Below are 26,544 nucleotides of genomic sequence, written 5' to 3'. Positions count from 1 at the left end.
TCGTAAACCCATAAAATTGGATCGGCTGTTCAACGACGGTTATAATATAAAATAGTTTAGTTTTGTTAATAAAAATAAAAATTTACCTTTTTATTTTTGTTTGAAAATAATAAATCTGGCATAGTTTATTTATACCAGTACCCTTTATTGAATTAAAAGTTTGAATTTAATTTGCATAATTTTTATTTGTTTAGTTATTTACATGCTTTAAAATATAGATTTGTTCCATCTTCCTTTATATACATAATTTCTTATGCTTTAAATTAAATTTAAATAACATTTTGATATTTAATTAGATTTATCTACCTTGAATTTGCTTTGAAGTCAAACTTTGCTAAACTCATATTTTGCTTGGGGGGATCTTTATTTTTGTTACATTAGTTTCCTCTTGAATTAGTTTGGGTTGTAAACAAATTTTAATTTGTGAAGATGGGGCTGTAGTTTGGCCCGCTAAATTTTGTTGTCGGATATATATGTATGTTTTTCTTTGATTCAAAGGAAAATATTAAAATACTGTTTTCCTGTTTGCAGATCTATATGGAGGTGCTGCTGTTATGAGGACACCTGTTATGGGACAAATGGCATATTCCTGCAGAATAGAATTTTTCTATCATTTTAACATAAGATCAGGTAAAAATACGAATTGTTGTTATTGTTAAAGTAGGACATTAAGGCAATGAGGGTGCGATTGTTCTTGTTTTCCAGACGTGCCATTTATGGCCAAAAATTTGACTTCTGCCACATCCATACGTCACACCCGTTTATAGGACGAACCCATTCATACATCCATTCATTCAACCAAGGATCGTAATTTTGACCTGAACCAGAGAACGATCAATCTACTATTCAGTACCCCAGAGGTACAATTCGTTATGGGAACAAGGATGACTTTGTGACCCGACAGATTTAACGTGCACCACTTTTCATTTACTACACGGGGAATCTTCAGCTGGCTGGACTCATGTTACATTACTTCAGCCATCTGGATTCGAACTCCAGCTCCCTACCAACCAGGCTATCCCGGTCCTGAAAATAAGAATTCCATTAGGAAGTAAAACTTTTGTTGCATTTATGCATGTGCTTAATCTTACCGAATTGGGGTGTGGGGATTTCAAATCTTGAAATGAGTTTTTTCGGAAAACTACAGATTTTATACTACTAAACGGTATTTTTAGTTTAGTTTAATTTTTTTTTTGTCTGGATGTACAAATTTATAAAGAAACGTATAGGTTTATATACGAAGAATAGAAATACATACATATAGAAAAACTACAGATTTTTTACTACTTAACGGTATCTTTAGTTTAGTGTAAACTTTGAAAATAACACTTAAGACAAAGAAATACGAAAAACTTTGAAAATGACTTAGTGTTAATACTTACCACTTTCTTTTAGAAAAGAACATTTTGCGTTACTGTAGAGCAGTGTTTCCCAAAGTATAAAGTATGATACACGTACCCCCAGGGGTACGGGAACAGTTTAAGCGGAGGTGCGCGTTCTTATGCAAAATAACTTGCAACAAACGAAAATTTGAAACTTTTTTATTTAAAAGCAGAGCTAGCCATGAGAATTTACGATTACATATTTTTCTATTGGCTTTTTTTTGCAGAGTTAACAGTTAATAATTAGTGGTGTCGACAGCCAGTTGTGATTTTTAACTTTTGTGCAATTTTTTATAGTAAAAAATACGTTTATTTTTTTTATTGGTGGTACACAGCGTTACGAAAAATTTAGAAAGGGTACACTAAAGTCATAAGTTTGGGAAACGCTGCTGTACAGGAACTTTTCACAGTTAATCACATTTTTTTTTGCAGACAGAACTATGAGTTAGACATAATATTTTGAGTTATTAGATCAGTCCATGGCAAGACGGTAAAGAAAAAAAAAACTGGTACGAAAGACATTTTATTCTAGCATTTTTTTAGAGAGAAATAAAATATCTGTAATTATCAAGATTTCTTTTATGATTCTAGCATATATATAAAAAATGCTTCTTTCCAAGATAAAGCAGATATTGTAGAATAGTTTAAAAAAGAATAAGTAAACTCCTCCTGAAAACTATCTATTACGGAATTAGTTTTAGTACCAGTCGTTCTTCTTTTTCCGCCTCGTTTTCACCCCTAGATCAGACATGGAAATTAATAGCCGCATCTTGCAATTAATAAAATGAGCCATAGTCATTAGCTTAAACTTTTTTGTTTCGTTTTCAGGATCTCTTTCAGTTTTTGTTAGAAAAGGTACATATGGGCAGAGAGACCTACGCTTTAAAGTGACGTCAAATACAGGCAAAGACTGGCAATTCGCTTCAGTACCCTTGGGAAATTATCAGCGTGGCACATTTGTAAGTATCGAAATTTCACAAAAGAATAAATTTTAAGGCAAAGCATTTAAATTCAATAATAATATAATAGTTTAGTAATCTACATATATATCTTTTATGGAAATTTTTCTATTGATGGCAAAATTACTTATTGATTTTAAAATTCTGCTTTGAAATGGTGGTTATAGTAGATAATTAGCAAACAATGCTATGAAGGCAAAATGGGTGAATCCTAGAATAGCCCACCCCGCGGCGGTTTTTTTGAAATCTCGCCAAACTAGGTTAATGGAAGATATTTCGGGGAGATATATTGCAACCTTAAAGCGCGTCTATTTTGATTATTTTTTATTTATTTTATTAAAAATATTTTAATAAATTTGTAATACTTTCAATTGCTTTTTTTAATAATACAAAAACAATTTTGATCCAAGTCATAATAGCCAGCTTGGAGAGATTTCAAAAACTCCTCAAGGGGTGGGTTATTCTAGGATTTTACCAACACATTTAATGAATTCAGGAAATCGAAATGTGTGTGTTTTCGATGTTCATTAAAAAACATTCAAAATGGAATATATGCTTTTTTTCAACTATAATAATAGTCACATAAACATTTTTTTTAAGTTTTAAAAAAATCATAGTGATGTCTTAATATTCCCAGTGATGTTTTATATTGAATAATTTTATTTACACTTATTAACAGGGTTTATACGTTGACTAACAGCTATAATCAATTTTATAAGGAAGCTGAAATTTCTAAAATCTCAGCTCACTTTAGAAAATTTTAGCTTCTTAATAAAATTGATTGATTTTAATTTTTTAAGTTTCACTTGGAATTGAGGGAAGCAATCTACTCCATTTTCCACAAAATTTTTAATAAATTGATAGTGAATGAAATAGTGAAACTAGTAGAATGAGGATAGTTACGCCCACTCTTTAAAAGTATCACCACGAGATAACTATCATGTAATGGTTAATTTAATCATAATTTATTTGCGTAAGCAACGAGCGTAAAAATCATAAATTGATGAGAGAGAGATAACTATCATAAAGTTGCATTTCATATGATACTTTGAAATTTTGATATGAAGTGGTGGAAAAATTACTTAACATGAAAAATACTGAACTCAATATAACATGTTTCGTTACCACTAGAAAATATATTTTTCTTTACAAAGCGGAACAACTGGGCATTGCTGAGAATTAACACATGACTGCTGATCTTAAAATCCTGCCACAATTATCAAAATAAACATGATGGACGAGATAGGGGCAGCTACGCGGCCCAAGTGCCCAGCTCAAAAATCAAAAGAAGAAGAAGTTGAGAGTTAATTTTTCTTTAAACTTCTTAGGCATTGCCTGATTGAGAATCTGAGCCAATTATTTTTGTCTTGTCGTTCAAGCTGGGCACCTAAGCCGCGAAACGGCTCCTATCCCATCCATCATGATGTGTTAACAGTTTGCAAGCATTCGTTGTGGTTGCTTTTAAAAGGCAAATAATTTTAAAATTAGCTCTAGACGCATGCACTTAAGAGCTATTGAGTTATCCTAGTATATACAAGCATGATCAAATACAATTTTCATTTTATTATCACCTCTTTCGAATTTCTTATTTGGTGCAAACGATCCGTTATTATGTATCCTTTTCTTTTTATCCAAATAAATGAAACCCTTGCTTTGTTAACGGTGGAGAATTAATGCTAACATGGTTTAATATGGTGTTTCATATACATTGCAGATCGAATTTGAAGGCAACTCTTATTATACAGTCATAGCAGGAAAAGCTCAAGATATTGCTATTGATTTCATCAATTTCGTAAATTGTGATCCAACAGCTGTCATACCTACGTCATGTGAGTAAATTATCTCGATTCCTTTACTAATTAAAAGAAAGAAACACTAGACAAAGAAGTGACGGATTAAACAAAGCAACATAAATAATAAAATAACTTGAGGAATCAAGAATTTTTTGTATATTTAATGAAGTTAAGTATTTTTACTCTTGCATTCAAATCTTAGCATTATTGAATTTTAAATCCTGAAGTTAAGTCCTGAACTTAAAGTCCTGTAAGTTCTGAACATAAAGTCCTGAAAAAATGCAGGTTGCCAGCGTAAATTTAAAAAAAATATCATTGAAAATTTTAAAATTTTTATACAGTCATAGGCTGAGGGATAAGCCTCAAATGATTCATCACCTCCTACATCAAGAAGCCTCCACACGGTCTTTTATAAGTAGTCCGTGCAGACTGTTTAAAAGGTGAACCAGTTGTGCGCATGAACCTAAACCCTTTTATAAAAGTAATTGAGAGAAATTTTTCTCATATATTTGAGAATTGAATCTGTAGTGGTTGACAAGTGAATAAGGCAAACCAATAATATTCATAAATAAAATAAATTTTAAGTCATATATTTGCAACCACTTTCTTATTTTAACTATATTCTGTATTAAATGAATCGTTCGGTAAGTGGATATCCTTCTTTCACCTTTCAGTTGCGCTTCGGCGATTTATTATTTATTTCCACTCAGATGAATTAGTTAGAGCCCCTAGCGGGGCTGACGCTAAGATAACCAACACATATGAGTATGAGTAAGTGGATATCCTTCATAGTGGTCTGATCGGACCACTATGAATCGGACCACTTCTAAGAAACCGTGTGGAGGCTTTCACTTATAGGAGGCGTTGAATGAGTCAAAAGAATTGATTAAAGCTTAACATGGATGAATCATTTTATATCTTAAATGTAATGAAGACATTTAACTATAATATCATGCCACGTATATGCAGCTATAGTATCATGCCACGTTAGAAATAACTGATAAGATCCCAATCAGAACATTCAATACTGCGCTTGTTCAGTTCCTTAAAAACATAAATATTGCTTAAGAACATAAGTGAACGCGGGGAGATGTGAAGCTCTATTGAAGAGATTCAGAATTTTCTCGTAGCATCTCAGATGTAAAGAGGTTGGACAAAAATATAGAACACTTCTNAAATTTCTAAAACTGATATCTCTTTAAAAAGGTTAAAATTTTGGCTATAATTAAGTCTATTAAAAATTTAAATAAGAGAAATTGCAATGGAAAAACCCTGCATAAACAAAACATTGAATTTCGGAAGAAATCTCGTTTGGTGAGAATGCTCTCTCTTGTCAAAAAATACAAAATAAACTGACCTCAAATAAAACTCCAAGGACTTCGAATCAAATAATTAAGGAAACTACTATCACGTTTAATATAAAAGGAAGATTTATTAACTAAGCAAGAAAATTACAGCATCGCAGTTCCAAAAAACAAACCTCACACTCACTCAACAACAATTTACAAAAGCAATTTACATTCTAATTAGTCACCATAGCAACCACAAAACTCTTCTCGTTACGATCAATAAACTGATATATAATAAATAAATTATTTAACAAAAAATACGATGCGCATAAGCACATAATATTTTACACTCTGGTTATTTCAGTCCATTAATTTAAAAAAATTNAGAAGCGCTATATGTTGAGCCACCTAATTTAGATTTGGCATGTGACATTTTTAGCGGCAGTCATTGGCTGATTTTCTAGCGTTGCCATTCGGGGAGTTGTAATAAGGCTTTTTTTTATCGCCGTGTAAGAGAAATATATATATAGATAGATAGATAATTTTATTTACACTTATACGTTGACTAATAACTATAATCAATTTTATAAAGAAGCTGAAATTTCTAAAATTTCAGCTCACTTTAGAAAATTTCAGCTTCTTGATAAAATTGATTGATTTTAATTTTCTAAGTTTCACTTGGAATTCAGGGAAACCAACTGCTCCATTTTCTACAAAAATTTTAATAAATTGGTAGTGAATGAAATAGTAAAACTAGTAGAATGAGGATAGTTACGCCCACTCTTTAAAAGTATCACAGCGAGATAACCACCATAAAGTTGCATTTTATATGATACTTTGAAATTTTGATATGAAGTGGTGGAAAAATTACTTAACATGAAAAATACTGAACTCAATATAACATGTTTCGTTACCACTAGAAAATATATTTTTCTTTACAAAGCGGAACAACTGGGCATTGCTGAGAATTAACTGCTAAGTGCCACCACATGACTGCTGATCTTAAAATCCTGCCGCAAATATCAAAATAAACATGATGGACGGGATAGGGGCAGCTGCGCGGCCCAAGTGCCTAGCTCAAAAATCAAAAGAAGAAGAAGTTGAGAGTTAACTTTTCTTTAAACTTCTTGGGCATAGCCTGATTGAGAATCTGAGCCAATAATTTTTGTCTTGTCGTTCGAGCTGGGCACCTGGGCCGCGAAACGGCCCCTATCCCATCCATCATGATGTGTTAACAGTTTGCAAGCATTCGTTGTGGTTGCTTTTAAAAGGCAAATAATTTTAAAATTAGCTCTAGACGCACGCACTTAAGGCTGAGGACAGGCTGCTTTTGCTTTCCTCAGTGAAATAGATATACCACAATTAAAAATGGATAATTTGTAAGCTACAAATCGTTTGTGGACACTAGGGGAAGGGGGTTTGAACGGCGAAAGGACCACTTGTCTGGTCAGCAGATGGGGAGATAAGGAGTGATAGATTTATGAGGAATTAGAATGTAGAATGCCTTATCTTAACAATTTGTTCTTGTGGAATATAACATTTCTTTCAATTTGTTTTTGTGGTATATATATTTCTCTGAGGGACGAAAAAGCTGCTTTTTCCCAACTTGTCCTCAGCCTAAGAGTTATTGAGTTATCTTAGTAGATACAAACATGATCAAATACAATTTTTCTTTTATTATCACCACTTTCGAATTTCTTATTTGGTGCAAACGATCCGTTATTACTTATCCTTTTCTTTTTATCCAAATAAATGAAACCCTTGTGTTGTTAACGGTGGAGAATTAATGCTAACATGGTGTTTCATATGCATTGCAGATCGAATTTGAAGGCAACTCTTATTACACAGTCATAGCAGGAAAAGCTCAAGATATTGCTATTGATTTCATCAATTACGTAAATTGTGATCCAACAGCCGTCATACCTACGACATGTGAGTAAATTATCTCGATTCCTTTACTAATTAAAAGAAAGAAACTTTCTGCAAAGGAGTATAACGGATTAAACAAAGCAACATAAATAATAAAATAACTTGAGGAATCAAGAATTTTTTGTATATTTAATGAAGTTAAGTATTTTTACTCTTGCATTCAAATCTTAGCATTATTGAATTTAAAATCCTTAAATTAAGTCCTGAACTTAAGGTCCTGTAAGTTCTGAGCATAAAGTCCTGAAAAAATACAGGTTGCAAACGTAAATTAAAAAAAAAATATATAATTGAAAATTTTAAAATTCGTATAATTTTGAGGGATAAGCCTCAAATGAGTCAAAAGAATTGACCAAAGCTTAACGTGGACGAATCACTTTGCATCTTAAATGTAATGAAGACATTTAGCTATAATATCATGCCACTTACTTTTGCTGTCGTGTACGTATGTTTAGAAATAACTGATAAGATCCCAATCAGAAGATTCAATACTGCGCTTGTTCAGTTGCTTAAAAACATAAATATTGCTTAAGAACATAAGTGAACGCGGGGAGATGTGAAGCTTTATTGAAGAGATTCAGCATTTTCATGTTGCATCTCAGATGTAAAGAGGTTGGACAAAAATATAGAACACTTCTATACTATATGTAAGCAATGTTCTTTTTTTAGCGGGGAATGTTTTTGGAAGGTTTTAAGTGGCAAAATTCTTGGCAAAGTTTGAAGGATCACGCTAGAAGCTTCTAGAAAGGATATCATTTTTAACCAAGTAAAGAACTTATAAGATAGCTTTAACACCAGCCATTTTGAAATCATGCTATGGGTTGGCAATACTTATATAAGAATGGTATAAAATTATAGTGATATTAGAAATCGAAAAAATCTTTTAACTTCCTACGTTCATTCTGGTCGATATAAATTTTGCACGCGTAAAAAGGATACACCATTTCTTAAAACTTCAACCATAATCTTTCAAACTGTGCCAACAGTTCTGCCACGTGAGACCTTTCAAAACATTTGCTGCTAAAAATGATTGCTTACGTAGAGTTAGCATAACAAGTTTTTCCATTTTTAGTATTTACGTTCCGCACAGAGTTATTACTGCAAAACATTCAACAGAGCTTGGATGAGGTAAAAAAAACCTTAAACAAACCTTAAAACGAAAAAAAAGACAAAAGTACAGCTCAAGTGATTATGGGAGTAAAGCAATCAAATATATAATGCAATCGATATTTTGTCTCTATTGTTTTTGATTTTAGAAAATACATCATCAAAATATTGTTTTTCCATAATTGTCCTTGATGTTCAAGATACAGAAACTGTATGATTTTATGTTTAAAACAGTAAATAAGATTTATTGCAATAAATTTCATTGTTTATTTTTAGCAATCAGCTGTACATTTGATTATGATCAATGTGAATGGCACCCCGATAATGATGTGAAGAGTGCTCAGTGGACAAGAGATAAGAAGACACCTCAAAACAGTGGACCACAAAGTGACCATACCGGCAGAAATGGTGAGTTATGAGCATTTTTAGTTCGATCTATAATATTAAATTTTTCTTTAAAATGAATGAATCGCGTAAAAATCCCAGTGGTTTTTAAGAAATCTATTGATGTTTTGACTACGATACACCGTAGTTGAACATTAGTAGTCGTAAACCCAAATATTGGGTCAGCTGTTCAATGAAGGTTATAAAATGAAATAAAATGGCTTAATTTAAGCCTTAATCTACATCTATATTTTTGATACAAAAAATTCAAGGAAAATACAAAACTAATTAGTAAAAACATTTTTATTTTCTTTAAAATAAACCAAAGATGAAAACATTTAGAAATAATATTTATTCTGTTAATTATAAATTCTTTCAATTAATCAAAATGTTGATGACACACTTCTTTTTACTTCCTTCCTTGTCACAAATCGTAAAAAATTCAAGAACCCTCTCCCTTAAATAAATGACAGTTGAACAGCTTATAGAATGAAACACTTAAGTGACATTTTCAGGGATATTTATTAATCAGGGACAATAACATAAGGTAGCCGTATCAATATGGATATGTTTAATGTAATAGAAGTGTATTTGAACACTTAATCTAACCTAACTAATCCGCATTAGTTTTGAGCATGCTTGCACGATTTTTATTTCAAATTAGCAAGCGGTAAATAAAATAAGACAAAAAATTTTTCAGCCCCTTCTAATAAATCGATTATTAAACAGTTTAGACACTGCTTTGTTTCTTCTTTCCCTGATTATAGTCACTCCGAAAATGTCACTTACCTGTTTCATCCACTGAACTCTTCCATAGTGGATGGTCCTTAAATTAAATGGGGATATTTCCGTAGCGTGATTTGTCGCGCCAACTACAATCGTCAAGGTGCCAAATTTTAAACTTGCAAATTTAAAAAAGCAAACAAACATGTAAACGTTTGCCCGGGGGTGGCTACGAGTTATGCCTTTCAAGTTGGTCCCTTTCTGTGATTTTTTTTTTAATTTCTCGCGGGCCACAGCCCGAAGTTTCCAAAACTTGGCGATTAATATACCACGATACGGAAATCTCTCCAATTAAATGATAGACACATTGAAAAAAAATCACTAAATGTGTGCTATCCATGCATTTTTCAGGCTATTTCATGTATGTAAGAGCCTCAACAATTTTGAAGAAGGGTGACAAAGCACACATGGTGAGTATGAAGCAGGAGCCTACAGAGCAGCGATGCTTCAGTTTCTGGTACCACATGTACGGACAGGACGTTGGAACATTGAACGTCATCGTTAGAAATGATGCTGGTGACACTACCATTTGGAGTAAGACTGATTCTCAAGGATATGCATGGAAACAAGGAATGAGAACAATCAGAAGCAACTCATCCTATTTTGTGAGCATTTTTAAAAATTATCTTTTATTCATCATTTTGTTTGATTTCAAAATTTTAAACGCCGCGACTCTATATAGTTTAGATGAATATAATTTATACGAAACAGGATTTATCATGACAGATGAATCTCAAAATTAGTGAAAAACTTTGCTCTTTCCAAAAACACTATTCACATACAAATGCTTTAATTGAATAATTTGTTTTGTTTCTCGTACAAAATTCCTGAAAACGAATGGAGCCTTATTATAGAAAGCCTTTCACACTTTGAATGCATGGGTGAAAGCCCTTACATAGCAAGACGGAAAAGAGAAAAACCTGGTACGTAAAACATTTCATTCCAGCATTTTTTTCGAAAAAAATGAAATCTCTGTAACTATCAAGATTTCTTTTATAATTCTGCATACCCTCCAACTGCTACGGAATTTCCGTAGTTTGAAAAATCTTCTTTTCAGACGGTAGCAAAATTAATGTCTTAATATTTTTAAAAAAATTTTATTTTAGTGTAACTTGTCCACTATTACTTATAAAAGTGCAGGCCATATGGCTAGATTCTTAAGTTCTGATAAAAGTTTTATGAGAGATCCATTTGCTTTAAAAATTTCTACTTTGGTTCGCTACCACTAGAAAGAATTATTTTCAAAATCTTCATAAGTTGGAGGGTATGATTCTGGCATATATATAAAACTACTTCTTTTCCAAGATAAAGTAGATATTGTTGAAAAATTTAAAAAAAGAATAAGTAAACTCCTCCCCAAAACTAGCTATAACTGAAATGGTTTTACTACCAGCCTTTCCTCTTTTCCGTCTCGCTTTCACCCCTGTTTGAATGCCACGCTAACTTTTCATGGCTTGCACGTCTTGCCAAACGGTAAATAACTACAAATTAAATTTGCAAATATTTGCTAGTTTTTTAAAAGGTTTATCGTGACCTATCTGAAAAAAAAGTGGTGAATTATATAAGCTGACGAATTGTTTAGAAATAGTGGTGGATAAAAATCTACTAAATTGAATTTATTAAACCTAGAATCACAATTAATAAACTACCATTTGAAAATATTTATTCACTGTCCGGAGCAAGTTGGCATCGTTGTGTATATAAATAAAACTATATTTTTGTGTGTTCGATATTGCATTAATTTCTTCAATCCATTTTAGCAACGATAATAATATTAAAAAAAATAATTTTCTCGAATTATGTGTTTCTAATAATCTTGGCTTCGCCTGTCACCGGTGACCCCCGTGGTGCTACGAACAAATTTAGTAACGATAATAATATTAAAAAAAATAATTTTCTCGAATTATGTGTTTCTGATAATCTTGGCTTCGCCTGTCACCGGTGACCCCCGTGGTGCTAAGAACAAATTTAGTGCCGGTCACCGGTGGCCCCCATGGGATTGAACGTGTTAATTCAACCTGGTTCATTCAGTAAATTCAATAAACAAAATCTAAGGAATTAAAATTTCAGGAGGAAATCCAAAACTTTATGGTGGAAATTAGTAGCTACAACTAGCATGTATTTCAAAACACCATACGTTTTATTATTAAATGTTCAGTGAAATATTAAGCAGATATAAAGTAAAAAACAACTTGAATGAAATACTGATCAAGTACAGAAATGGACATACTATAATTTCGGTTTTCTTGACAAGAACTTTTCTTAGTGTTTTAACACCAGTGACATTAGAAAGTATTAGTTAGTTAGAAGAAAGAGATAAACACATGTTAAGTGATTTAACCAATCAGAACAGAGGAGCAAGTTTGATTGAGAAAATAAAATAAAGGTGATAAGAAACAGGTGTGAGAGGGTTTGATAGTAACCCCCAGGGTCAAAAGCTTAAATTAGAATAGATTTCCATACATTGGAAAAGGGTGGGATAATGGAAAGATCATTAACTATATTATTTGAATTTTTAAAAATTTGAAGAGAATGCTTTTCTAATGTCATTTGGTGTTTAGAGACCAAGGAAGGCTTTTGTTTAGAGAACCGAATCTATAGTATGTCCATTTCTGTACTTGGTTTGTGCTTTTTTCACGCTGCTTTTCCCTTTAGTCTACGTAGCACTAAGAATACTCGATTCTTTTGAATTAAGTAACTCGTTACTAGTGTTTAGAATTATAATAATTTTTTATTGATAAGCCTTTGACAATATAACTCCGGATATTACTTTTGTATTATTAGATGTTATTTTTAGGCATATTAAGTCAAAAGGAATAAAACATTTGCATACCTGCCAACTTTTAATATCGTTCATCATGATTTTTCCCAGTGGTAGTGAATTGGAATTAAAATTTCAATTGTAAGCAAAAAATTGCGTTGTATTTGAAAAGCCATCAGCTGACAACCATGGTAGTAACGCATATTAATCTATATGCTAAATTTTTTTAGCAATAGTGGTGATCAAAATCATTTAAAAATTAAGTTTATAAAGGAAAGTATAGTATATATTTACTACCACTTTAAATATAAAAATAAAATTTTACGCCAAATGCGTAAAAGTTGGCAGTTATGCATTTGATTGGTTTCAAAATCTGATTTCGTCTAAAATTTTAGGCTGTGTGCATATCACCCAAAATTTACACAAAATTTTTTTTTTCTCCAACCGTAGTGAATAAAAGTAAAATATTTAAAACAAATAGATGTTTTATAAAACTTTTTTCAGGGCAAAGGACATTCCCATTGTCTATGTGATCTTTTATGCATATCTGCTTCAATTATTTATCTACAGCAGAAAAGAAAATTATTATGTTTCTCAATTGTTTAAACATAAATGAATTAACACAATACTTTTGCTATCAGTAGGAAAAATATTTTCAGAAATTACGAAAATTCTGCAGTAGTTGGAGCTGTTGGTTTTGCGCATAAAATAATAAAAGAATGAATTCTGAGAATCATAACTCCTGTTGCATGAATAATGTTCATAAAAATTTTGCTCTTTATAATTTAGTTTCTAAATTCGGTTCTTTAGAAGGTTTGTACTTAAGTTATTAAAATAAAAAATTTAAAAACAAAGATTCGAATAATACATTGTTCTTGTTGTATGAATAAAGTTATTCGTAATTTTTATCTTCGTAATTAAATTTGTTCTCAATTTTGTGCATTTTGATTAAGTTTTGAAAATCATCAAGGGATGCATAATAAAAAATCTATATATCATGTTTCATGAATGTAAATCTTTTAAATCTTGGTCTTTATAAGTTGTTTCTTAAATTTAATTTCTTCTTAATTGCGACCTTTAAGTATTAAAACGAAATTTGCAAAAAAAATTAATTCTGGGACACTTATGACTCATCTTGCATGAATTAATATCCAAAATATGTTTTGAATCATGTTGTTGTAATCATTCTCAAATTACTATTCAGGTCGTCATGGAAGGTATCGTTGGCAGCTTTGCAAGGCCTGTCATTGCTATTGACGACATTGAGGTAACTGAAGAAGAATGCCCACACCCAGGTACGCATTTTGTCCATCTATTTCTATTCATATTAGTAATCAGTTCATATCAATTCGAAAGTACTCGTTCGTATAAGTGTGCAAAATTTAGTATGCAATTGCATTGCGTTTTCACAAGGACAACAGTTTCATTCTGTACAATTTCCCAGGAAAAGCTTAGAGTGTTTCGAAATTGTTTCGATTTTTTTGATAAGCTGTCATTATCAAAGTTTGCAGAAATTGTTTTATGCATTTAAGCGACAAACTGTGGTTCAAATTTTTTTCAGATGCCTTTTTGAATTACATCAGTTTGAAAAACATTTCATTTTTATGAAGGATAAAATACAGGATGTTCAGTAGTCACTACCATCAACATATATTTTTTTAGAACCCCTGATGAAAATGAAGTAAATAAAAGTATACACATTAGAGGTCAGAATATTTAAGATAGGAAGAAATAATATCGCAATCGAAATTTGTCGAATTGAGAGAGGAAAGTGAAAGCCAGTTTGAATGCCTGGTGAAACTTTGAGGCTTTTCTAATAATCGCCTTTTAACTTATCTCCATTTTCCCCAGCAGTAAAAAAGTTTCTTTTTGTGATAATTTTAATATCATATTTTTAGTTGTTATTCATGAGATTTCGATTGATTCATTGTTTTCTGCTTGAACAGCAATCTATGTACTGTTTACTTTTTGACTTAAACTTTGACAAGGGTTTTAAAAATATCTACATTAAGAATAGTCATTACAATAAGAATAGTCATTATAAGAAGCTTGTATTGTTGATTTTATGCAAAATAGAAAGCAAAGTTCATACCATGTCAAATGTCTTTGAAGTATTTAAGCAAGTATTTTACTATTCAAAGATGAAGAATGTCAGACAAAAAAGAATTTTTTTTATAATTTCTGTTGTTCAAATAGGTAAGTGCACGCAATTGTCTTCGAAAATTAAAGTTTTTTTTAAATAAATTTTGTGTTAAAGCAAATAATAAAATTTCTGAACATTTTGGATACAGTCTTTCAAAATATTTTAGCATACTAGGAAATTTTCCTGTTAAGTTGCGTGAAGTATAATTATTAATATCACAGAAATACAACTCTAGTGGTCTTATTTTTTTAATGCTTAACTTTTCTGATTACCCGTATTGTAGTATTAATCATAACCACGTTATAGGAAAATAAATTTCATTTTGTTTTTCTAATTTTTTCTTTAAAAAAATTATCAAAATAATTTAAAGTTGTTAAAATGTTTGTTTCCTTATTTAGTTGCCTGTGAATTTGAGGTTGATTTTTGTGAATGGGATGCCGTAGGATGGGTACTCCAAAGAGCTCAAGGAAATATTCCATCAAAAGATCATACAACAGACACAAAAGAAGGTGAGTTTTCTAAAACTGTTCTACAAATATCAGCTACGACAAACGTAGATATAGTTTTCAAAAATGCTCATAAAACAAATAAGTTTGGTTTAAAGCTTAATCAGGTATAGTTATAGTAGATATAGTTTTTAAATGAGCTTACAAAAAAATGAGCATGCTGTCGAATAAGTTTGATTTAAAACTTATTCAAGTATAGCTATAGTAGATATAGTTTTTAAAGGAGCTTACAAAGTAAATAACCTTGCTGTAAAATAAATTTAATTTGAAATTTAACCATGGATATAATCATAATAGGTATAATATTTCAAGATGCTTTCAAAACAAATGACCATGATGTTGGTTAAGTTTGACTTATTTAAATTTTTCATAGCTGTCATTCCATTAATAAAAGCTTTATGTAAATGCCAAAATTGTGTTTAACCATGTCGTTTTTTTAAAAATAATCAAAGATTTGGTTTTTATTATAAGAGATGTTATATGGTTTTCTAGTAATCATTGAACTAACTATTTCTGCCACCAATTTCTACTATATCCTTATTGACAAATTTTAGCAATGATAAACATTTATACCTGATTGTGAGCTCTCGGTATACCTCATCAAGCATTATTAGAAGTAGAGTTCAAATTAAGAATCGTCATCTTTTTAGTGTATTTGAAGTCAGTTTATTAGTTATCAAAATAAATATAATTACATTAACTTTTGACTTTTAATTTAAACGGTTTTAAGTTAATGTCATACATTGTTCCATTAAGAATATCTAAAAAAAAGTTTTTAACTAATGCATTTTTTCTACTCTTGAACACAGGACGTTATGCGGCACTTATAGAAGAAACAGGAAAGATTACGAGTCCAGAATACAACTACACCCAGAGTGAGTATTGTCTTAATTTCTGGTACTTCTTGGAGGGAGGCCGTGACACTTTCCTGCGAGTGCAAAGGGAAGAAGAACCACCAATTGGAAAACCAGTGAATATTTGGTCAGAATTCGCAGAACCAGACACGAAAGGAATATGGAGGCACGCAAGAGCAAATGTTGCTGACCTAAACAAAGGAGACTATAATGTAAGTTGTAATCAAATACTTATTCTCTTATAACAAGACTTATAAATTAGCATGCAGAAGAAGTATGGCATCGTTGATGCACTTATTTTTGCACAAACGCATATTCTCTTGTAACAAAACTTATAAATTAGCATTGATGCACTTATTTTTGCACAAACACATATTCTCTTATAACAAAACTTGTAAATTAGCATGTAGGGAAAGAATGGTAACGTTGATGCACTTATTTTTTGTATTGGTAAATGGTTGGTGGTGTGATAAATCAGTATCAAATTTGGAAATTTTATAGTTTGGTACACAAAATTATCATTACTACTTTTCATATTACGCATACCTTGGCTGAGACTAAACAATTATAAGATGTTAAGTAAACATAGTAGACCCAATAAAATAAACTTGTCTCTTTCATTGGGACAGGAAATTTCCATGATTGAGCAGGTTACTTTTTATTTTTTAACAAAGTACTATTTTAATACAACTCAGTAAAATGTATAAAAATATTATGAGTCTGTGAGATTCGAGAGTGAGATCATAATTATACAATTTGTTTGAGTAATTTCCAAAAGCTTCAAGAATTTTAATGAGTGCAGTATGATCTAGTGGGAAAATTAGACCAAAGAGTAAGAATCGAAATTTCTGCAAGTTTAACATTTGTAGTAGGCTTCATGATTAGTGTTTTGTCTTCTTCTAAACAAAAACCTCTAATTAAACGATTTAAATTTTATGATTTGGTATAATATGGCTTCAGCTATATTGTGGCAAAAGGGTATTGCTAATGTTGTTCTTTTGGAAATCAAAAGTAAAGTTCACTGGGACACCTGGGTGTCATGGAAACACAGTGCACTTGAAAAATGTGAACTTTCTGAAGAGAGGGGAAAAGGGAGTTAAAAATAAAGGGAAGGGGGAGAAAATTAAAGGAAAGGGAGGATAAAAATAAAGGGAAAATTCTCCAATGATCAATGGAAAAAAAGACTCCCCATATTTATTTAACCCTTTCGCGCTGACTGTCACAAATACGTGCCAGCATAAAACTGCATCAATCAGGGTAAGAAGATAAAACTGATAATCAAAGTAATTCTTTAGCAGTTTATTTGTGGACGCAGTTATGATTGTTTGATTTATTTAATTCACCATAACTTTGTTCAAAATAAAACTACTTAGTTATACTTTGAATTAACATNAAAGATAAAACTGGTAATCAAAGTATTTCTTTAGCAGTTTATTTGTGGGCGGAGTTATGATTGTTTGATTTATTTAATTTACCATTACTTTGTACAAAATAAAACTACTTAGTTATACTTTGAATTATCATTGATTATATATATGATTAAACTAACAATAATTAAAGTAATTAAAGTAAAGTAACAAAGTAAGTCTGCCAAATTAGAAACGACTGCATTTAAGTTACCGTTTACGTCCTTATCCTGATTTTGTACCGAATGCTTTTCTGAATCACCCGTCTCCAAGGGGTTAAAGAATGGAAACTTCCTCAAATAGAGGAAAAAAGCAAAGAAAGAAAGATTACTATAGTCTGGTAATTTTCGAATGCACCCTCGACCTGACTGAAATTAACTTGGCTGAGAGCTGAACTCGTGATTGCCAAACAATTAAACTACTCAGGTCTCCATATCGACGTGAAGAGAAAAGTTCTGGAACAACAACTTTTAATTTTATATTATTAATAATTTTAATAACTTGCAATATCATTGTTTTAATACTTTTTTCAGGTTGTATTTTACGCTGAGAAAAAAACTGGAACATACGTCGCTCTTGATGACATGGCTATTGAAAAGGAAGCTTGCCCACACTATGGAAATTGCGATTTTGAAAGAGATTTCTGCACATGGATGAATATGCCCAAACCTATCAGCTCTGGTGCAAAATGGATAAGACACTCAGGGAAGATTGTTAACAGTTACACTGGTCCTTCAATCGATCACACTACAGGAACATCAGACGGTAAGTTTGCCACAAGCGCAATTTACAATATACAGTGTCCACTGTTTCACTGTATGAATCTTTGTTTAGCAAGTTTTATTTAAATTTATTTTCCACACCACTACATGTAAATGACCTAAAAGTGCATATGAAAGCCACCTCTCACCTTTGACGGTACCATCTCTCACGTGATGATGCTTTTAAAATGCTGAAGAAATTATCAAAGTAAAGCTTTAATTTTTAACTGTCGACCACGATAAAATGTTTTGAAAAAAAGCGTAGCAGTTGGCAGCCCTCTATAAGAAATGAGTTTGTATTTTCCATGTTTTCGTGACACTGCGAGTATAACTATGTTACAGGATTCATGACAGCAAATTTATTTAAATTCATAAACATATACTTTAATTTATAAATTTTAATTGAAGTGGAACTATTTTAATTCAGGTGTAATTTTAAGTTAATTTTTAACAGTTAATTTTAATGTAGTTCTAATTAATGTAAACTAATAGTTAATTTTAAGGTAATTCTCACTTTTTCTAAATTTCGTAAAGTAGTTTCCTAAGAAATTTATTTTGATACAGATACCTCATCGTTGGGAGTGTAATAACCAAAGAATCCTCAATGTTATTACATGAAAATTATTCCGTCTGTAATGAGATTACGAACTGGTGAGGGCCACTGGATTAAAATATTATAATGAAATATATTAATTGTTTGTTGATTTTATTATTATTTTACTACATCTCAATTTGTAATTAAATAAACTGATTTATAATGTGATAAAAAAATTATTAAGCTACTGTATGAATGGCAAAGTAAAGAATATTCTCAATTTTATGTATTTTTTTGTTTTGTTTAGGTTTTTACATTTACCTCGATGGACAGTATGGTAGTCCTAGCAACTTAGCAGTACTTGAAAGTGAAAACTTACACTACAGTCCAAGTGCTTGTTTCAGATTATGGTACTTCATAAACAGCGGTAAGTATTTTTTTTTTGCAAATGTCTCAAAAAATATGTATAAGATTAATTTTGGTTTATTTATCACTCTTTGAGTTCAAACATTTAAATGACTTTCTGTGGATTCAAAACTTTAGAAACATCAGTGAACATTACCTGCTGAGTATATAGGTGTAGAGTTTGTATCAGTCGTAACTTTCTGTCGTGTTTAAACAAGGTAAATTTAATTTTAAAATCTTTGTTTCTGTTCTTAAAGCTACGTTTTCCGCGCATACCTGCAGCTTTAAAAATAAGATGTTTCTGAAATGACTTTTATTACTGGATTCCCTTTTTAATATTGTTTGAATAAAATTCATAAGATGTAGTCTTATAATTTTTTGTGTTATAGGTTCAAGTTCGGTGGAAATATCTTATGTTGACCATAACACTTCTAAAATCTATTCTGTAATGAGAATTAGTGGATATCAAGGATCCAAATGGTATCCAGTGAAAAGACTAGTTCAACAGCTACCCCCAGTTTACAGGGTTAGTATATTTTTCAACTACTAGATTTTTTAATTGTTTCTTATAACATACCAGCAATAGAGTAATTTAAAAAAAAAACTGGATTACATTATTTTAAAAGCATTCCTTAAAAGCCCACATACGCCCTCAGTAAATTTGGCCATAAGTTTGCCATAAAAAATTACCATAGGATATTCCCATGAGGTTTTCCTATGGTAAAATTTTTCCATATCCTTTTGCCATAAAAGTCAGGCAAAATTTTGCTATATGCATACGGCGAAATTTTGCCGTATGCGTATGACAAATGTTTTGCTATAAGGCGCATATGGGAAACAATAATTGACATATGTATATGGTAACCGTAGGCGAAACCTCATAGGAATATCCTATGGTAATTTTTATATATACCAAATTTTTACCTTAAAATTATGATTTTTTAATTATTAATTATGGCTTATTAATTAATGTTTATTAATTATGGTTTATTAACTATTAATTTATAGACAACAATAAACAAGAGTAATTTAATTACAGGGGACACTTTTAACAATGATTATGCTATAAGAATATTTATAATAAGAGAAATTAAGGTGAGAGATTAAGTTACTAAAAATGTAAGAGAGAAAACAATAATCATGTAAGAAAGATAAGAATTTTTACTGGACAATACCTGGATAATTTAAATCTTTAGGACAGAAATTAATTAGAAAACAATATATCTTTAAAAACATTATGCACCGTCCGTCTTTATTTTCCTGACAAGTTCGTAAACATAGATCGTAGATGCGTGGACTTCAAGTTGCCTCCCGGAATTGAATCTCAATATTTTACAATGAAAGCTCAATGCCTCATAAGTTATGTAACTTTTGTAACTGTTAATAATTTTCAATTAATGAAAAAAATGATATTAAATGAACCATATAGATAATGATATTAAACAAACCAAAACTATTAAAAACCGTTCGAATTCTATAGAGAGATTTTAGAAAATCAAGTCAGGGAAAGGAATTCGAAATTACTACCCAACTTAAATGGTATAATAAAGTTCGTTTAAGGAATAAAAATGAAATGAACCACGCAAGTTTTATTTCAATTCTTTTTAGATAAATGTGTAGCTTTAATGTATATAATTTTCAACTTTTCACAACATCCGACAGTAATTATTAAAAAAATATAAAGCTAAAATAACTTAGATAAATAAAAGTAGCAGTTTAAATATGAATGAACAAAAAGTTCATTATTGGAAAGTGTGTGGCATAAGATGGCATTTCCCACCACTATACGATTTTCAATCTTTATGATGTGCCTTATCTCCCCTCCACGTTTGCCACCACTGCACTGTTGGCCAGAAGACCATGATCTTTGGCCAAAAGTCAAAAATTGCATTTTCAACTAAAATATGTGTAAGCAGTTTTAATATAGCCCAAATTAAGTATTCATAATCATTCCAAACATTATAATTTACTTTTTGAACCGACGAGAGTACAATGTAAGGAAAAATATGTTAAATTTTTTTTTTAAATGTAATTTTTAAATTTTTATTTCAGAAATATATATAGGAATTTCACCTTACTGTTACATTTTTATCAGAGTAATTAGTCTGAAATTACAGTACAATTTTTTAATTTGTTGAATTAGTCAACTCTTGACAAACTTATAGTTTATATCTTATCATTTGACATTTTACAATGTTTGAATGACTTTCAAAAGTTAGTTCCAAAAAGTTCCACGAGGTAATTAGCTAAACTTTTTTTTGTTGTCTTCTTTGATGTTTCTTCTTTCAAAAAAACCTGCCCCATTTTGTCCGTATTGCAAAGGTGGATTAAATATACCGAAAAACAAAAATTATGCTTTTTTTCATGCTTTCGCATTATTTTGTAATATTACTTTGGAAATATTATTTGCTTTTCATTTTTAATATAAAATTACGAAAATTATTACATTTTCATTGCTATATTTAATTATTTAAACGTACTATATTATTTTTTTTGTTTTTCTCGCCATATTTCTGCCGCCATTTTGTTTTTTCGGGTATTTTTAGAGTATTTCAAAATTTCAACTATGAATTCAATTTACCTGCACATAAAACCCCCCAAATTTTGAAACAATTTTATGGAAATACTAATTTTGGCCACGAAACCTTGGATGCTGGCCCACTGTGCACTGTACTGAATCGCACAGTATATGTAGCTCCCGGCTTGCACAGACCACAGTTCTGACACAAAATAAGCACATGATGGGTTGCAGTCACATCGTCGTCGAACAAAATGTTGGAAGTTTTCCTACCCATAGAAAAGAAACAAGGTTATGCTGTTCGACGCTGATCCCTGCCAATGATGAGTCAAAATAAGTTATTTGAGGACAACTCATTAAAATAAAACTATTTTTAGATCTAAATAGTGGCATCATAACACCTTCAGAACAGGCAAAATGAGAAAGGAGTGGCCCATATTCTCTAAGAGTATACGTAGTAATACGGGAGTACTGTATTGAGATCACGTCCGTGTGTTCTTTGGCCGCTTGTTTTATATATGATAACCAAGGCCGCGAAGGAAAATCGCGAATATGGATCACGGTCTAGGGGGGATTAACGAAGATAAGAATAGTTAAAACACTCTATAAATGTGTTTTTCTTTTATTAGGTGAGATTGACAGGACGAAATGGATGGTCGAGCTACGTGGCAGTAGATGACATCTCTTTCCAACCAGATACTTGCGACGAACCTACAATTACAACACCTGGACCTACAGAATTCCGTAAGTTTACTATGTACAAATATGCTTCAAGCGGCTTAAGCATTTTATAGTAGTAATATACGTTGAGACACATATTTTAAGCCTCAACAGCCTCAAATTAATAGAATTTCGAGTAGATTATTTTCGTAAATGATACGTAAATGATAATTAGGAAATGATTTTACTGTTTGTTTTTAAAAACATTTAAAGAAAAATTATAAAAACACTTAGATAAGATTATATAAAATGCATTAAAATCTTAAATTTCTTAATTAATTAAATTCTTAAATTTTTTCCTCGCTCTCTTTTTTTTAATTGATTAGCCCAGAGCAATAAAGTCAGTCTAAATAAATTGCTGAGAGTGCTATTGATTTGCTCAGTCCAACTGAATTGCTTTTATATGATTGTGTTAACTTTTCAGCCTCAATTTGATATCTTTATATCAACACCGATCTTTTTACTTAGTTTTTAAAACCAATATAAAGACACTATGACTCTGTTATATTTCAACACCAATTAACCCATTCTAGATTCTAGATTACTCTTTCTGCACACTGTGTGTGCAGTGAAATTGAATTGCAATATTATTATCAATCAGCATGAAAAAAGTAGCCGTCAGGACTTGTTTAAGTTTATAAGACTAGTCTAAATTTAATAAGACTAGTCTAAATTTAATAAGACTAGTATAATTTAAATTTATCTTAGGAGTGTGAAAAAATAAAATTTGGAGCTTATTTCAATTTAGTCAATAAAGAAGACGATATTAATAAATTTCCTTGCGCCATATAGGTGAAGAATATTTCTTCGCCATTAATGATAAATAATTCTACTTAGTCGCACACTTTATTACTCACACATATCGCTGTCATTATCTCCGCCTCAAATCTAACAGACACAGCAGGCAGAATTTATTTCGTTTTCAGAATTTAGTAATAAAAAGTTTTTTTTTCTACAATAGAGAAAAACTTTTAAGTATTTCAATGCATCATATTAACTAAGTTTTATAACGCCTTTAATTAATGTTACTTTATATTAAAACATTATTTTTTTTAAAATTGTTTAAATATTCTGAGCTGCTACTTGCACGCAGCGTGTGCAATAATTTCGTTTGCACAAAGTGAACAACAAAGCACGACTCATTTCTATTGCTTAGACGTTTTCTTTTTTATTGAAAATGGATAATATAATTCTGGGGATGGTCTCAAATATGTGCCATCTTAGATGGGCTTAAAGTTACAATTATGTTTACTTTTCAGCGCCAACGGATTGGGACTGTGACTTTGAAAAAGGAGATTTTTGTGGCTGGGAGCAGGGAAAATCTTGGACAGTGCAGGATGGGAGAAGAGCAGTTGAAAAATCACAAGGACCTTTTGCTGATCATACTAAAGGCAATGCTTTAGGTAATCAGAAGTAAAACTTCCCAACTATTTATAATACTGCCATGATTTCAAGTGGCATTTTTTTAAAGTGATATGTGGAATTCTATGTACCACTTGGATTTTGGAATCCTAATTCTCATTTTTTATTCAGGTCGATATGCTTATTATAATCCCTCTGAAAATTCTGGAAATGAGTTGATGAGCCCAGAAATCGATACAGAAAGTAGCAACTATTGTTTTAGATTTTGGTATTACATGCACAGCACTGCTCCAATATCACTTGAATTATATGTTTTGCAATGTAAGTCTACTTTTTGATTCCTAATGTAGGTTTCTTGAAGTTAAAAGTTCAGAATTATACATATTATATTGCTGTAACTCAAGTATTTACATAACTTTCTTTTTGTAGATAATAACTTAGCGGGTCCTTTATGGGTTAAAAAAACCAGCGCCGGAACAAAGTGGAAATATGGAACTTACTATTTGGAAAAATCGATCAATATGTCGATCGCTCTCAAAGGATCTCGTACTAAACCTGGAATTGGAGACATTGCTGTAGACGACATTTCATTCAATAGAGGACAATGTCCAATAGTCAGTAAGTATTAGACCTTACCATATACATAGTAGTACTCGAGATTGTCTAATCAAAACATTGTGGTTTTTTCACTGATAAGGAAACTAAGGAATTTGCACGGAATTGAAATTAGTCTAAAAAGTTCTTTAAATGCATTTAAAAGGTTAATTGTTCAGTTTTGCTCTAAATGTTCTAAATATTCCTAACTATTCGTATTTGTGAAAAATAAATAAACATTTTCTCCTTGACTTTGTTAATTAATGTACTTGATTTTTTGAAAGTGAATGTGTATCAGAAATTTTTTGTAACCTTTTTTACTGGCCAAAAATAACATTTGATCATCAAATGCTATCACATAATATTACGCAATACTTCCTAGAGCTCATTGGCAGTTTGAGGCAATTGAGATAAGGGCAATCTGTGTCGAACATTTTGTTCCTGCTTCACGTTTTTGCAAAATTAACTTCGAACTTATCTCATATTTATGTTGCGAAATAAAATTAAATCACATTACAGTAGTAATACTATGTAAGTACAGTAGTAATACTATGTAAGTACAGTAATAATACTACGCACAGTAGTAATACTACTCATTATGTTTCTAGTTGTAATAAATATTACCTTTCTGCATTCGATACAACTACCGTAGAAATTGTAGCAACTATTAATTTTGCCATCGTAAATGTACTTCCTAATTCAACAGTTAGCATTTGCTTCATCAAATATTATCTTTGTAAGGATCCGAAGATTTTGCAAGGAAAATCTGGTTCAAACAAATTTCAATGCCTCTTCAAAGTGCTGTCACCCTTTCCGATACCAGAGCTGCTACCCAGTGGATTAGCTTGACTCATTAACTTCCCTGAGATATCCTGGATTGTCAACTATTAACCTGGAAGATAACTCATAGCCTTCTGAGATATCCTGGATTGTCAACTATTTATAAAGAAGTTGGAATTGATGGATGAGATCATTGTTCCTAGAGGAGGCCAGGCTATTGTGGTGTAAGTGGTAATGAAAAAGCTGAAGAAGAGTGCTGTGTTTTACAACTCATTTGTTGTTGTTTCTAATCCNTTGTGGTCTAAGTGATAATGAAAAAGCTGAAGAAGGGTGCTGGTGTTTTACAACTCATTTAGTACGATTAAGTGTCTTATTAAGGATTCTTTTTTTCTCTTGACACTAAAAGGAACAAGGGATTAGAACCTCTCTCAAAAGTTGGTCATTCTTATAGAAAATTTGCATTCCCGACAGGCCCCATCATATGACGTCATCAGAGACTTTCTACACAGCATGTCTGCCTGGATTGGGATCTTTCCAGACCCACCCATACAGTACCATTTACGGTACGTTACGGTACACGTCATTTTGGATGGCCCCCATATTTCCTATTGTGAAGCGCTTTGACGGAATACCTTTGTCAAGGGGGACTAGGAGGCGGGATGAATGAGACAATGACTTTTGTAATTTTTTAATTGTTCCTTGTTTTTATTTGTTAAATTTTCTCAAGTTCTCTGGCATTGAAAATAATACGAAATTCAGCGCACAGTGTAGCACTACAAATAATTTGTTTAATGTAAATCTTAAATATCTTAATTATTAAATTAAAATTATTTTTCTTACAGAGGGACAACCATGTGAATTTGAGTCTTCTGATATATGTGGATTTAAAACGAGTACGACTGATGGTATTTTGTGGCAACGAGTACAAGCTAAGAGTATCAAAGGATTTGGGCCTAAAGTTGACAAAAGTTACGGAACAAATGAAGGTATGAGTTTTCAAATATGAAAGGTCTCTAAGTTTTTGCTTATAACAAAAAAATATAATTAAAAAAATAAAATAGTTAAATGAAATAATAAAAACAATAATTGCATGATCTAGCCAATGATAACTTACATAATTGACGTCTAGAACAAGAGTTGGTCAAAGTGTTCATGAAAATTACTATTTTTTGTTGGTAGAGCAATTATGAAGCATGGTCTTGAACGAAATACATTTGACATTTATATAATTGCTACATTAAGCACGGAGATCTGCTTTTCGAAAGGTAATACGGTACAATAGAGTAAATTTCAGCCATTAGAAATAAAATTGTATTGTGACGCAACTAAATAAAGTTACATTGATATTTTGACATAATTTAAATAAAAAAAACCCAATAACAACCAAACACACGCATATTAAAATAGTTTATATCTAAACTCATATTTACAAGGAGCAACTCACTTCCTGCTCTACGTGGACAGGGAGACCTCGAACATCGAAAAAGTAAAAAAGTGTCTGCACGTCTGGAGTGGCCTTTCCTTTCTCCTGACCTCAGTACGCAGGAAAACGTAAAGGATTGTCCTCAGTAAGGCT

General features: G+C 31.2%; 1 protein-coding gene across 1 annotated transcript in view; it reads left to right on the top strand.

Moving 5' to 3' along the window:
- LOC107445048 (MAM and LDL-receptor class A domain-containing protein 1) overlaps positions 1 to 26,544 on the top strand; it is a 157,602-nt gene that overhangs the window by 81,930 nt on the left and 49,128 nt on the right. The window contains exons 41-56 of the mRNA XM_071185771.1: positions 532 to 630; positions 2,211 to 2,341; positions 7,241 to 7,355; positions 8,733 to 8,864; positions 9,975 to 10,228; positions 13,589 to 13,679; positions 14,926 to 15,036; positions 15,843 to 16,099; positions 17,827 to 18,058; positions 18,897 to 19,016; positions 19,384 to 19,520; positions 22,142 to 22,256; positions 23,492 to 23,635; positions 23,766 to 23,915; positions 24,024 to 24,212; positions 25,811 to 25,954. Coding sequence (XP_071041872.1) covers positions 532 to 630; positions 2,211 to 2,341; positions 7,241 to 7,355; positions 8,733 to 8,864; positions 9,975 to 10,228; positions 13,589 to 13,679; positions 14,926 to 15,036; positions 15,843 to 16,099; positions 17,827 to 18,058; positions 18,897 to 19,016; positions 19,384 to 19,520; positions 22,142 to 22,256; positions 23,492 to 23,635; positions 23,766 to 23,915; positions 24,024 to 24,212; positions 25,811 to 25,954 — 2,421 coding nt within the window. The remainder of the gene's footprint in view (positions 1 to 531; positions 631 to 2,210; positions 2,342 to 7,240; positions 7,356 to 8,732; positions 8,865 to 9,974; positions 10,229 to 13,588; positions 13,680 to 14,925; positions 15,037 to 15,842; positions 16,100 to 17,826; positions 18,059 to 18,896; positions 19,017 to 19,383; positions 19,521 to 22,141; positions 22,257 to 23,491; positions 23,636 to 23,765; positions 23,916 to 24,023; positions 24,213 to 25,810; positions 25,955 to 26,544) is intronic.

This window comes from Parasteatoda tepidariorum, chromosome 9 (genome assembly GCF_043381705.1).
Source record: "Parasteatoda tepidariorum isolate YZ-2023 chromosome 9, CAS_Ptep_4.0, whole genome shotgun sequence".
Taxonomy (NCBI): domain Eukaryota; kingdom Metazoa; phylum Arthropoda; class Arachnida; order Araneae; family Theridiidae; genus Parasteatoda; species Parasteatoda tepidariorum.
Note: the sequence above shows the minus strand (reverse complement) of the source record. Positions and strands in the feature narration are given on the sequence as shown.